The sequence below is a fragment of the Solenopsis invicta genome, chromosome 2 (assembly GCF_016802725.1).
Source record: "Solenopsis invicta isolate M01_SB chromosome 2, UNIL_Sinv_3.0, whole genome shotgun sequence".
NCBI lineage: Eukaryota > Metazoa > Arthropoda > Insecta > Hymenoptera > Formicidae > Solenopsis > Solenopsis invicta.
Window position 1 is genome coordinate 23,841,550 of NC_052665.1, and position 12,772 is coordinate 23,854,321.

The 12,772-nt window shown below is 31.0% G+C and overlaps 1 protein-coding gene across 3 annotated transcripts; it reads left to right on the forward strand.

The window, feature by feature from the left end:
- Window positions 1-4,089: 4,089 nt before the first annotated feature.
- On the forward strand, window positions 4,090-11,579 carry LOC113004852. Of its 3 annotated transcripts, none has more exons than XM_039459723.1 (7): window positions 4,109-4,547; window positions 6,235-8,773; window positions 8,951-9,352; window positions 9,932-10,045; window positions 10,125-10,378; window positions 10,462-10,621; window positions 10,700-11,579. In XM_039459723.1, exons 2-7 carry the CDS (start codon window positions 8,581-8,583, stop codon window positions 10,816-10,818), a joined length of 1,242 nt encoding a protein of 413 aa, XP_039315657.1. In that variant the 5' UTR covers window positions 4,109-4,547; window positions 6,235-8,580; the 3' UTR covers window positions 10,819-11,579. The 3 variants fall into 3 exon arrangements, with proteins under 3 accessions (XP_039315656.1, XP_039315657.1, XP_039315658.1); XM_039459724.1 differs by having other exon boundaries at window positions 4,110-4,547; window positions 8,966-9,352; XM_039459722.1 differs by lacking the exons at window positions 9,932-10,045; window positions 10,125-10,378; window positions 10,462-10,621; window positions 10,700-11,579 and having other exon boundaries at window positions 4,090-4,547; window positions 6,235-9,119.
- Window positions 11,580-12,772: the final 1,193 nt, after the last annotated feature.

Consider the following 12,772-nt stretch of genomic DNA (forward strand, 5'->3'; position numbering starts at 1 on the left):
GTTTCAAGACAACTTAACAAAATTCAGCAAGGCAATTGCATTAATCAACCAAGAGGCAAATACCATAACAAAAGAGTTTGTAACAAAAATCGTGCTTGAGCACGGAATACCTGAAAAAATTCTAACAGACCAGGGTACGAATTTTAGAAGTGAAATTTTTAAGAACACGTGTAAAGTCTTAAAAATTGAGAAAATTCAGACGACCGTTTATCACTCAGAAACAAATGGAGCATTAAAGCAATCGCACAGAACCTTAGCAGAATACCTAAGGCATTATATTAATGAAGATCAAACAAATTGGGACGAATGGTTACCGTACGCGATGTTTACGTACAATATCACGCCCCACACAGCTACAGGTTTCACGCCATTTGAATTATTATATGGGTAGCAGGCAACCATGCCTACGGCGTTAACAAAATCGCCGAAACAAGGATATACATACGACGATTATGCACAAGAAGTGCAAGAACAAATAAGAGCCACAAATCAAGTGGCAAGAGAGAAATTAAAAGAAGAAAAACAAAAAGAAAAGCTCCAATTCGACAAGAAAACCAATGAAGAAAATTTTTGAATAGGAGATCAAGTACTACTATTTAATGAAACCCTACGACAAGGAAGATCGAAAAAACTTGACTCAAAATGGACAGGGCCGTACACTGTGATCAAGAAACACAGTGACGTAAATTTCACGATAAAGAAAGGCCGAAAGAAAATACGCGTACACGCAAACAGATTAAAATTATTTATAAATCATTAACGCGACGCGAGCAACAAAAATAAAATATATACGGAATAATAGTAATAATAATAATAATAATAATAATAGGAAAAAAGGGGAAAATTATATAATCATATATACAACTATATACATATATACAAACATATACCATCACGCACACTACATAGAATAAAAAAGAACAGAAAAAAGAATAAAGTAAAAGTATAGGTAAGAGATAAGATAAAATTTATAAACTCACCATGAAAAATCATAATCCAAAAACTTTAAGTGAGGTAATCCCACAGAAACGATCAAGATAGTCAGTAAACACTAAACTATACTACAATTAAACTACACTAAAAACTACAACTACACTAATACTATAACTATTAAACTGTACTAATCGTACTCCTCCTCCTCCTCCTCCACTGCATCCTCATTATGATACACGAAAAGTGGAGGAAAATCAGGGTCCATTAATAAGACTATCAAGTTGCCCGCTCCCTCGTCATCGGAAACCTCGATTTCCTCAATCGCGGCTTCGAGCGGATCATCCGCATCTTCGATCTCGTCGTCGGTGGGGGGATCAAGATCCGCATCAATAAAAACGATATTCTCATCATCCGCAGCAGCGAGGGGAACCATTTCATCAGCCCCAAAATGCATCTCAAGCAACTCGGGGTTAACATCAAGGTCATCACCAAAATCCCCTGTGGCCGCCGACTCGTCCACCTCCGAGAAATCGGGCACTAAGAATAACATATTTAGATAGCGTTACACAGCGACAAACAGTCAAGAAGAGACTAAGAAGAAATAAAGAATAGAAGTCACAGAGAGAAAAGACAATCAAAAGCTGAACCAGCAGAATAAAAATTATTAGAAAAAAGCGACATCAGGTAAAAGAACCTGATAGTCAAAGAGAGAGGGCTTAGAGACTTCAGAGAAACTCACCACAACCTCTCCAGGACTTGCCAGGAGGAGCACCTCCAAAATCAAAGTCGTCCAGCAAAATTGTCTCTGCAGAATGCAGAGAACAATTATCCCAGCAAACACAGAAAATAATAGTTATATAACTTGCGTGTGTCACGTTATATAACGAATTTTTACATTCTAGCAATATTGTAGTTATGTAAAATTGAATTGTTGATATTACAACACAATAACTTATAACAGTCATATAACTGCCATTTATCAGGTTTATATAACAAACATTTTATTTTAATAATGTAACTGTTATAAAACTGAATTATTAATACGACTCCTCCCTGCCGAAAATGTGCGATTAAAACCGATTAAAACGGAATCCTTTTTAAGTAATTTTAATCTGTTTTAATCGATCCAATCCATAAGAGGATTAAAAAGTAATCGGTTTTAATTATATACGAATCGTAATTGATTTTAATATCACTTTCGTGAATTATTTAAGTGTAATGCATAATATAAAAATTTTTAAAAATTTTAATTTATTTGCATTAAGACTCCTAAATACTCTCAGCGACCACGTTTCAAAATCCTGACATTAGTAGCGAGAAATGATATGCTGAAACGCTGAAAATTCTTGCGTGCTATTTTTTAAATAAAAAGCTATTTTGAAAAAATAATATTGTACATCATTTTAACTAATTTGTAAAAATGTTCGGAAACTATTTTTTTCTTGACGGTTGTCAAGAATTATTAATTGCCAAAAAAAACATAGCTTTAGGACAATTTTACAAATTTGTTAACGTGGTTTATAGTGTTGTCATCAAAATATATATTTAAAAATGGTACATAAGAATTGTTAGCGTCTCAACGTGTCACATCGCATTAAAATTTGATTTAATTATAATTTATGAAATTCTGTAATTTCGAATTAAAATGGATTTAACAAGTGAGTTCTGACGCCACCACTAGGTGGCCACGCCGTGGGAGATTTTCTCGTGAGTCGAGTGCGGCCACATGCGTTATATCTAGGCGCCACGGCGGCCGACTCCCCAGCTTATACTTCAATGAGACTTTTAGGAGCTGCTTATTGTAACCTCGAGACAAATACTCGCTCTCACTTTTTTCAAACATGATGTGTGTGTGTGTGTGTGTGTGTGTGTGTGTGTGTGTGTGTGTGTGTGTGTGTGTGTGCGCGCGCGCGCGCGTGCGCGTGCGCGTGTGCGTGTGTGTGTGGAACGCTGTTCCACATAAAATTTTATATTTTTATGTGGAAATAACAATTTGTATTGTTATTTAATTTTATACATAAATGAAATGTTTAATTCAAATTTAATCTTTTTTTAATCCTTTTTAACGAAAAGGATACAAAAAATATTTTTTGTAAATTAAACATTTATTACATTTACATTAATGTATTCTGTTTTAATAAATCTATCTGGTTTCCGATTGGGTTCTTATTTTCAATCGATTTTAATACTATATTTTCGGTGCAGAAATCCCGATCGATTCGGATTACTTTTTTTTTTAATCGGTTTTAATCGTACATTTTCGGCAGGGCTGTATAACAAATATGATACAACTGTTATGTAACTGTTATTTTTCTTATGAGTGGGAAATTACAACTAACATGGACATTACATGTAACGCGCATGTTATCCCACACAACACATGGACGTCCTTCGGACATCCTATTTATGTCCTCAAATGTCCTGTTTATGTCGCTGTATTTCGGACATCCTGCGGATGTCCGAAGAACGTATTCTGGACGTCCCGTTATATATGACTGCGATCTTTTAATTGCAGACTCAATAAAGAGAATAATACAATAATACATTAATGCATTTATCATAATTGCATTCGGGGACATATCCAGAAATTGTGTTGATTTAATTTCTGCATGTGTCTCTTTATGTCCAGAGGACGTCCGTTGTATATCCAGAGGACGTTCGTTGTATATCCAGAGGACGTCCGTTGTATATCCAGAGGACATTTTTTCTATATGTCCCGATTTTATTATTTCATGTGTAATTGTTTTCCCAGATGGCATAAAATATTTATAAAATATGTACTAAATATTTATAATATTTATTTTAATATTTTATAAACATTTATCATAACATTTAATAAATGTTTTTATGGTTTTAGATTTGACAGATCATAAATATTTATCATAAACATTTTTCATAAATATTATAGAAATATTTCCTACGTATTTTATATACATGATGGAAAAAGATTATAAAACTCTTTATTCAAAATATTGTTAAAATATTTATTAAATATTTTTTAAAATATTTATTAAATATTTTTTAAAATATTTATGATAAATATTTATTAATATTTATTATAAATATTGTGTGCTATCTTGGGAGGTTATATATGTATATATATATATATTTATTTATTTATTATATATTTTTGTATTACAATAATTTTTTTATATATTCTTTAAATAATCATTATAATAAATAATAAATTCAATTTTGTCCACATTGCGTTATAATTGTGTGAATATTATTACAATGTTGAGCGAGACCGTACTATACTTTAATTCTAAGGTCGCTATTATAGAGAGTATAGATTGTGCGCCGGGGGAACGACAGTGACGCAACGATGCGCTCGAGTTCCCCCACGTGATCACTATAAGCTACACGAAGCATGGTCGTTTCTCCGTGAACACTGTATGTTTACTCGTTTACCTCTGCAACGTTCTTGCGGCGCGTGGCTTATTTTAGGCCTTTATTCGTTATTGAGTGTGTTGAGTATTAAATTTGTGTTCGGTACGGCTTCTATACAGTGGCTTTCCTTATTTTTCTTGACTTGTCCTGTCGTATATGCTGTGCCAGTTTTATAAACAGAGAAACGAGGATATTAACCTCTCGCAGCAAAGAATATATCGTAGGTAAGACAAAAAATCGTAATTGTAAATCGCATCCCATAGCACAGACCTCCTAACAATGTTCGTAAAACATCCTTTGGATAAAGTGTGCTGTTTGGAATGTACATAATACAACCTAACCTATATTGAACCCACGTTAATTTTCATGTGCAAATGTTGGCGATGGCAATTTACTGTACACATGTTATTATGGTGTTTGGAAAAATGACCTTTTTACTAAAGAAAAGTTGAGTTTAATCAAAAGGATAGAAATTATTTATTTTTAAACTAAACAGAATTAGCTGTTTAAACCAAAATGTGTGAATGTAGTGCAGGGAAAGTAATCACCTGTAAAAGTTTAATAATAAATTATTGTTACCTTTTTGTTTAAATTCAACCACTATTACGTAAATAACTCAGTTATACAAATTATGTTTGAAAACTATCCTTACAATTATTAATGCTTAGGAGTGAAAAATTTTCATATCAACTGCTTGCAATTAAAAATGTATTTTCTGTCTTAATTTCTTATTCTTCTCTTTTGTTAAGCCTCGACACAAATTTCTATTTCTTTTTACACTTCCCAGGTAGCACAGAGAATTCAAAAAGAATTTTTAAGAAATTCAGGTTTATGTCATCAATTCTGAGTTCATTTTGAGATGCAAAAAGAATTCTTTCTCTGAAAAGTCAGAAAAATAATTCTTTTTGCATCTTAAAACAAATTCATAATTGATGACATAAATCTGAATTCTTTTTCAATTCTGTATGCTATTAGGGTTAACTTTTATTGTTACATATTGAATATTATTATGCTTGCATCCATAATTGTATTTATAATGTTACAATTGTAAATTGGAAAAAAATTAAAGTTTATGCATATTATACACTCGGTGATTCAGATCATCTGTATGAGCCAGCATATGCAAATAATCATAAACCTTTAAGACAATTTGTCTTTTACGATAAATAAAGTACACTATATATTGGATGACCTGAACAAATTATGAGTAGTTCCTATAATTATCTAAAAAAATTTGTCCTATACGAAAATGAACTTTAAAGCATCATTGTCATGAAAGAAAAAGAAATTAAAATAAACTTATAATGGATTTTCATTATCAATTAATTCGAGTCAGTAAACTTTAATATATTGAAAATATTTATGATTCGAATTGACCAATACTGAAATTCAACAATAATTTTCCTCTACACGAATTAAAACCAAACTGTTCATTTCTTAAAGTTTTAAATTATAGTATTCTTAGTAGTTTTTTAATTACAGCATATGCATTTATTTCTCTAAAATTATATCTTGAAGCATATTTTTATAACTTATTCTGATCAAAAGTTATTTCAATGAAGTAAATATTTTTTAACAGAATTGCATTCGATATTTTAATTGAAATAATTTTGTCATCCATCAAGGAAATATAGATTTATTTGAAGTAATAATTTATTTAATGTTAATTTATTTAATGTAAATTTTTTATTCTTAAATATTTAGATTTAAATAAATGTTTAGAAGATACTATTGGAATAAATTATTTACATTATTTAAATATATTCAAATATATATTCCTAATCTAAGTAATTTTTTCTCAATTATATTATGAAATCAAATTAAATATATACGAAACGTTTAACTTAAAGATTTATTAATATACAATTACTTTTACGATTAAAAAATATACGTCAATTTTTAAATTGGCAGGTTTACAGACGGCAAGTTCTTCATACGCAAACGTTATATTGACTGTCACGTTCACAAAAACGTTATTTGAATTGAAATAGATTTTGTCACCAATTATTTTCTTCTGAAGTAAAATACGGAATCATGCCTAAATTAAAGAAACAAAAATTTTATAGTCGTCGGCATCGAGGCCGACTTATAAAAGAAATGTTACAGGACATTGAACTTGGTGGTAACTATAAAGAATCAGAAAATTTATCTGAAACGAGAATGTCAGAGTGTGACAATAATAGTAATGATAGACAGTTGCAAATAAACGAAGACATTCCGTTCAATTACAATAAAGCTTGTAATCGGTCAATACAAGAGGAAGTAGAACAAGAAATAGAAGAAGAGCAACAAGAAGTAGAAGAAGAGCAACAAGAAGTAGAAGAAGAGCAACAAGAAGTAAAAGAAGAGCAACAAGAAGTAGAAGAAGAGCAGGATATGGAACAAGAAGAAGAAACAATCTTACCGAACGAATACGATAGCGAAGATTCAATGGAATCGGAACGCGATGTTGATAACGAAATAAATATTGGTAGATTGCAGACAAATCTAGTGCAATGGAGTCATGCAAACAATATATGTATATCTGCCGTAACTAATCTTTTACACGTATTAAGAACCGAAAATTGTATGAAGAGCCTTCCACAAAATGGTCGAACACTTTTAAAAACACCTAGAAAATAGGAAGTTATTCAAATGGAACATGGACTGTACTGTCATTTTGGAATAGAAAAGGGCTTGCAGCATATAATTGAACTCAATGATGGCCTCAGGTGTCTACCAGAAGAAGTACATTTATCTGTTAATATAGATGGACTACCTCTTGCTAAAAGTTCCAAGAGCCAACTATGGCCTATTCTTGGGAGTTTTAGAAATTTTATAAATAAGAGACCATTTTTAATTGGAGTCTTTTACGGGTATGGGAAACCACCAGGCATTGAATTATATTTACGAATGTTTATCGAAGAAGCTGAAAACCTAATTCAAAATGGCTTTACTTATGCTGGCAAGAACATTCCATTCATAATTGATTGCTTCATATGTGACGCTCCTGCGAGAGCTTATGTTTGCTCTATAAAAAGTCATAGCGGATTTTATGGGTGTCCAAAATGTGAGACTAAAGGTATCTATCAAGGAAAAGTAGTATTTCCAGAAATGAATGCTTCGTTGCGTACCAAAGAATCATTTATCAATCAAACCCAAATTGAACACCATACTGGAGTAAGTCCCTTGTTAAAACTTAACATAGATATGATTTCCCAATTCCCCCACGATTATATGCATTTGGTACTACTGGGACAAGTGAAAAAAATGCTGAAATTAATGACCGGAAAATTAAATCCAATGAAACTGGGAACACAACAAGTTCTCGAAATTTCACGTAAACAACTTGCATTAAGAACACACATTCCATTAGAATTTGCTCGAAAACCCAGAGCATTAGATGAGCTTGATCGAATGAAGGCAACCGAATATAGAGAATTTCTCTTGTATACTGGACTAATAGTTCTTCGTAAAGTCGTAAGACAGGACATATATGAGCATTTTCTTAAATTATCAATAGCTATACGTATCTTAGCAACTCCTGAAATAGATGTAGAACAAAACAGGTACGCAAAAAATTTATTACAAGAGTATTTTACCGACTTTTTATTATTGTATGGAATAAACAATGCTACATATAATACACATGGATTGTTACATCTGGCTGATGATGCTTTACAATGGGGAGCATTAGACAAATTTTCCGCATTTATTTTCGAAAACTACTTGCAAGAAATCAAGAAAATTGTGAGAAAAAGTGATAAACCTCTTCAGCAAATAAGTAACAGAGTTTCTGAATTAAGAAGAAATTGTGTTACCGTTGAAATTATCGATCGCATTAATACCTATAAATTAAGGAGAGAATGTTACAATGGACTCTTGATAAATGATTGCAGACCGCCGATGTATACAAAGATTCAATTCCAACATTTTACAATTACTACAAAAGCTCCTAATAACTGCTGCATAATGAAAGATGATAGTATTGTTATGGTAGAAAATATTTGCCATCGTAATAATAGTATTGTCATTATTGGCAAACTTGCGAAAAATGAAAAATCGTTTTTTAATTCTCCAGCACCATCGACTTGCTTCGGAATAGTACAATTTCCTGGCGAATACAGTTCTTTGAGATCGTTTCCAATTGAAAATATAAAAAATAAAGGCGTCGTTCTTCCTATTTTTGAACATCGCCACAACAATATCGTAATATTTCCATTGATACACAGTCAGTAATTATCTATTAATTATTTAAATATTTCACTATATACATAAATGTCTTCACGATTTTGCATTGTCCATTTTATGGAAGAAAACACTGTAGAAGTTGTGCCAGATTTTTGGATTTGTACATCAATGGATACATGTTGCTGGCCCAATACTACTTTCCCCAAGAAAAATGTTGTTCGTAGAACACTTCCCAATAAACATTGGAAGATCTACAAGTGCAGAGTCCTCAGCACGTTTGGTACGCAATACAAAATATAACGAAGAATATTTTAAATTAAGTATATAATTAATAAAATTAAATGATAAGTTTGAAATATATTACATATTCATTAAAGATTCTATTTCAATTTATATTAAATCATGACTTTAAAAAGCCGATAATTGACTGGATTTTAACATAAAACCAATTTTTTAAACGATTTCGATACAGCTCAGTCAAATTTGAAAGACGCCGAAATTTCATCGGATTTTCCATCAAAAAATGTAAAATCTTTGGGAAAACGATTATCTAAACGTAATCGCAAATATTATAGTAACAGCAATTCATCAGATGAAACAGAGAGCTGTACAAAGAAAAAGGCAACATTCCTGCACAATGCATCGAAGCCAAACTTCACAAGTACAAGTGCTACAAGTAATTCGTCAAACGATGAAGAAGAAAAGGAAAATACGCTTCCGAAAAAACCAAACGTACAGTTACCTAAAGCCTTCGCAGTTACCAACGAAAAAGTTGTAAATGCAAATTGTGAGGCTCCTAGAAAAAAGATTACTTTTTCAGCCACGAAGTCACCACAAAACTACCGCAATAGCGTTATAGGTAAACATATTAATTTATTACTAAAATTATCAGTTAAAGTAATATTTTAACTTAAATATAAATAATAAAAAATTGTATAAGAACAAAAAATAATAAAAAATTGAAAATTGCTATAAAAATCAGATAATTATTTATAAAATATATACGTTTTATAAAATGTACAATCGAGCAAAAATTCTAGGATAGTAAATATCTTTAAAATAGGCTTTACAAAAAAATTGAAAAAAAATTGTTTAAGACATTAAAAAAATGTATTGACTGGTGATGAGATTGAACTTGGAATTCATATAAATAGACACGTTATGATTAGCTTTAAATCTTAAGTGAAAAGGAATAAAACATGAGAAAAGTGTTTAACATTTTCAAGTATTTTAAAACTCACAGTTTAATATTTTCAAGTATTTTAAAACAACTCGAAATGTGTTATCAACTGACATGATGAGTTAATACATTTTGTAATGTCCAATAACGTTTATTTGAATCTTTTTTAAATATTTTTGAGATATTTTCCCGTCTCAAATTCTAATCCTTCGAACTGTTAAAGCGCAGATAATTACTTAATATATGTTTCCTCGTTAGATGATGCACAACCAGGATGCAGCAAGAATATGTATCAAGAAGAACAAAGAATAATATCCTCAATTCCTCGCAAAGAAACATTACTAACAACATCAAACTATATCGGTGAAAGTGGTAAACTATTTAATTATTCTGATCCTACATAGAGAACATACTTATTATGAATTTATAATTAATTTACAATTTCTTACAGAATTCGAAAAACTAGTAATACGTGACTTAATCAAAATAAAATTTGATGTTAAAGAAATACGGGATGTTTTAGTGCCAATAGTACAAGATATTTTAAATAATCCTCAAGAAAACTTTCGCGAAAGGAACATCAGGCACGCAAGACAGGAAGAAGAATTGGAAAATATTCTGCCTACATTTCCATTCACAATTATGCAGGATTGGTATGATCTAGAAACGTTGTTGTCTAATAACACGGTCGCGTGTGAACAACTTGTAAGTGTTCATAAAAAGAAATAAAAATCATAAAAGTATACACAAATGTTAAATTTTAATTATATTTTTCTTGATTCTTTAAGGAAAAAATGTTTTCCACTCGAGGTGGAAAAGATGGCAACGATATGATAAGACGAATACTTGGAGCTGTGTTTTCTCCACAACTTTCAGCGATGATTTCCTGGCAAGGAAGAAAAAATAATATAAAACTGCAAGGAACTATTGTTGCACGTACGATATTTGGTAAATATCCATATTTTTAATAGTTGATAACAAAAGTCGACGATTAATATTATAGAAAACTTACCTTTTCATTTACAGTTATCGTGAAAAAGAAGTTTAAAATGGATGACCGACAGATAGAGCTTACTGTGATAAATTGGTTCCGCCGTTCATCCGAAAGGATTAAAAAAAATCCAGAAATTAATAATGCTGATTAAAAGTTTCCTCGTCTGGACTAATATTTTATGAGTCTGTTACATGTCAACAGCCATCCGGATGGTCTGATATATATAAAAGTAGTACCGAATTAAAAAAAAAAACAAGTTTTAGTTTGACCGAAGAAAACTAGATTTGAAAATGAAATTTGGAAATTCCTTCCAAATCTTGTTTTCTTCGGTCAAACTAAAACTTGTTATTAAGTCTTTGGTATTAAGATGAAAAGTTTAAGACTCTGTCTTATTCGCAATATTTGATTAGGCTTACTTTTTTTTAGAATAAGATTTTTTTTTAGATAAAAATGTGATTTATTAAGTATGTATTAAGATAAAAAGTTTAAGACTCTGTCTTATTCGCAATATTTGATTGGACTGTTTTACTTTTTTTTTAGAATAAGATTTTTTTTTAGATAAAAATGTGATTTATTAAGTATGTATTAAGATGAAAAGTTTAAGACTCTGTCTTATTCGCAATATTTGATTGGACTGTTTTACTTTTTTTTTAGAATAAGATTTTTTTTAGATAAAAATGTGATTTAACTAATGTGAACGTGAAAAATAGCACGTCGATAATAAGTAAAATGTTACTATTGTTAATTTATTGCTTTGCAATAAAAAAATTAAGATTTTTGAACAAGAACAAATAATATGTTAAATATTGCAGTATTAAGAGTGAATCGGACGTACAATGCAAAGTTAATTAAATTTCAAAATGTATTTAAATATTTACACTTTAAATAAACTATATACATATAAAAGTTAAATAGATAAGATTATATTTTTATTTAATAACACATTTTTATAATTATATTTATTCTATTTGTTATTAAAAACACAACTATTTGTTACAATATTAGAGAAATCTAATTTTTTGTACAAGTACTTTAAGTATTCAAGATGATTTTATACAAAGTTTTGTTGTCTGTTTAGTTTTCTGTAAATAAATTTTGTTTATTTACAGAATTGATCCCCCATAGCAAAAACTTGTCACTGTGATATTACATAGACGTTGCTATGTGACAAGCAATTAGTCACAATGATATTACAGTGATGTCATAGTGACATATATGCGATTGTCCGCACAATTTACTTGTGACTTTGTGAGCCTATTGTGATAGGTCACTATATTTTTTGCTATGGGGGATCTATGCATCGCAATAAAGCTTTACATAAATTATCTTTAATATTTAAAATACTTAAATACAAAAAATTTATATTTTTCCATTATTTCTTAATTATGTCCTAACTGTGTCCGTGTTATGTCCGGTGTGAACATTTTAAGTACGTCCTTAGAACGTACTTAAGGTGGGACATGGGACATCCCTAGTACATCCATCGGATGTACACAGGACATCCGATAGTCGTTCTCAGGACGTCCTCAAGTCTTGTACCGGACGTTTGATTTGCGTCCTTCTTACGTACATGTGTTGTGTGGGATATTGCGTGTTACTTTCGATTTTATTTTATTAACATTGCCGTTATGTAACTGTGTTTGCTGGGATCATTAGATGACCTATCGTCATCTGAGAGCATTTCCGGCCCTGGTTCCGGAAGCAAGCCAGGAACCTCGTCAAACTCAAAAGGCCTCATAACAGTCATAAACTATCGGGAAGAGCAAACCGATCCCATATATTAATGGAATATTCCTCTTCAAGGACTGAAATTGCTTCAATATACGGGAGACGAGACATTTTTTTCCCAGACACTCGACAAAAGCGACGAAAAGACTGATAAACCGAGTAAAACATAAAGACGGCACAGCCAATGCCAAGAAAAAAATCCGCTGAATAAAATACGATAATATGTAACCGAATGATTACAGGTTATATACCATATGGACCAGCATACAGGGAACGAAACCAAATCCCACTTTATCAGAAGAAGTAAAAGAATCAACGGACAACGAGCCGTACGAAGTGGAAGAATTTTCCCACCATCCAGGCATATATTATGAAAA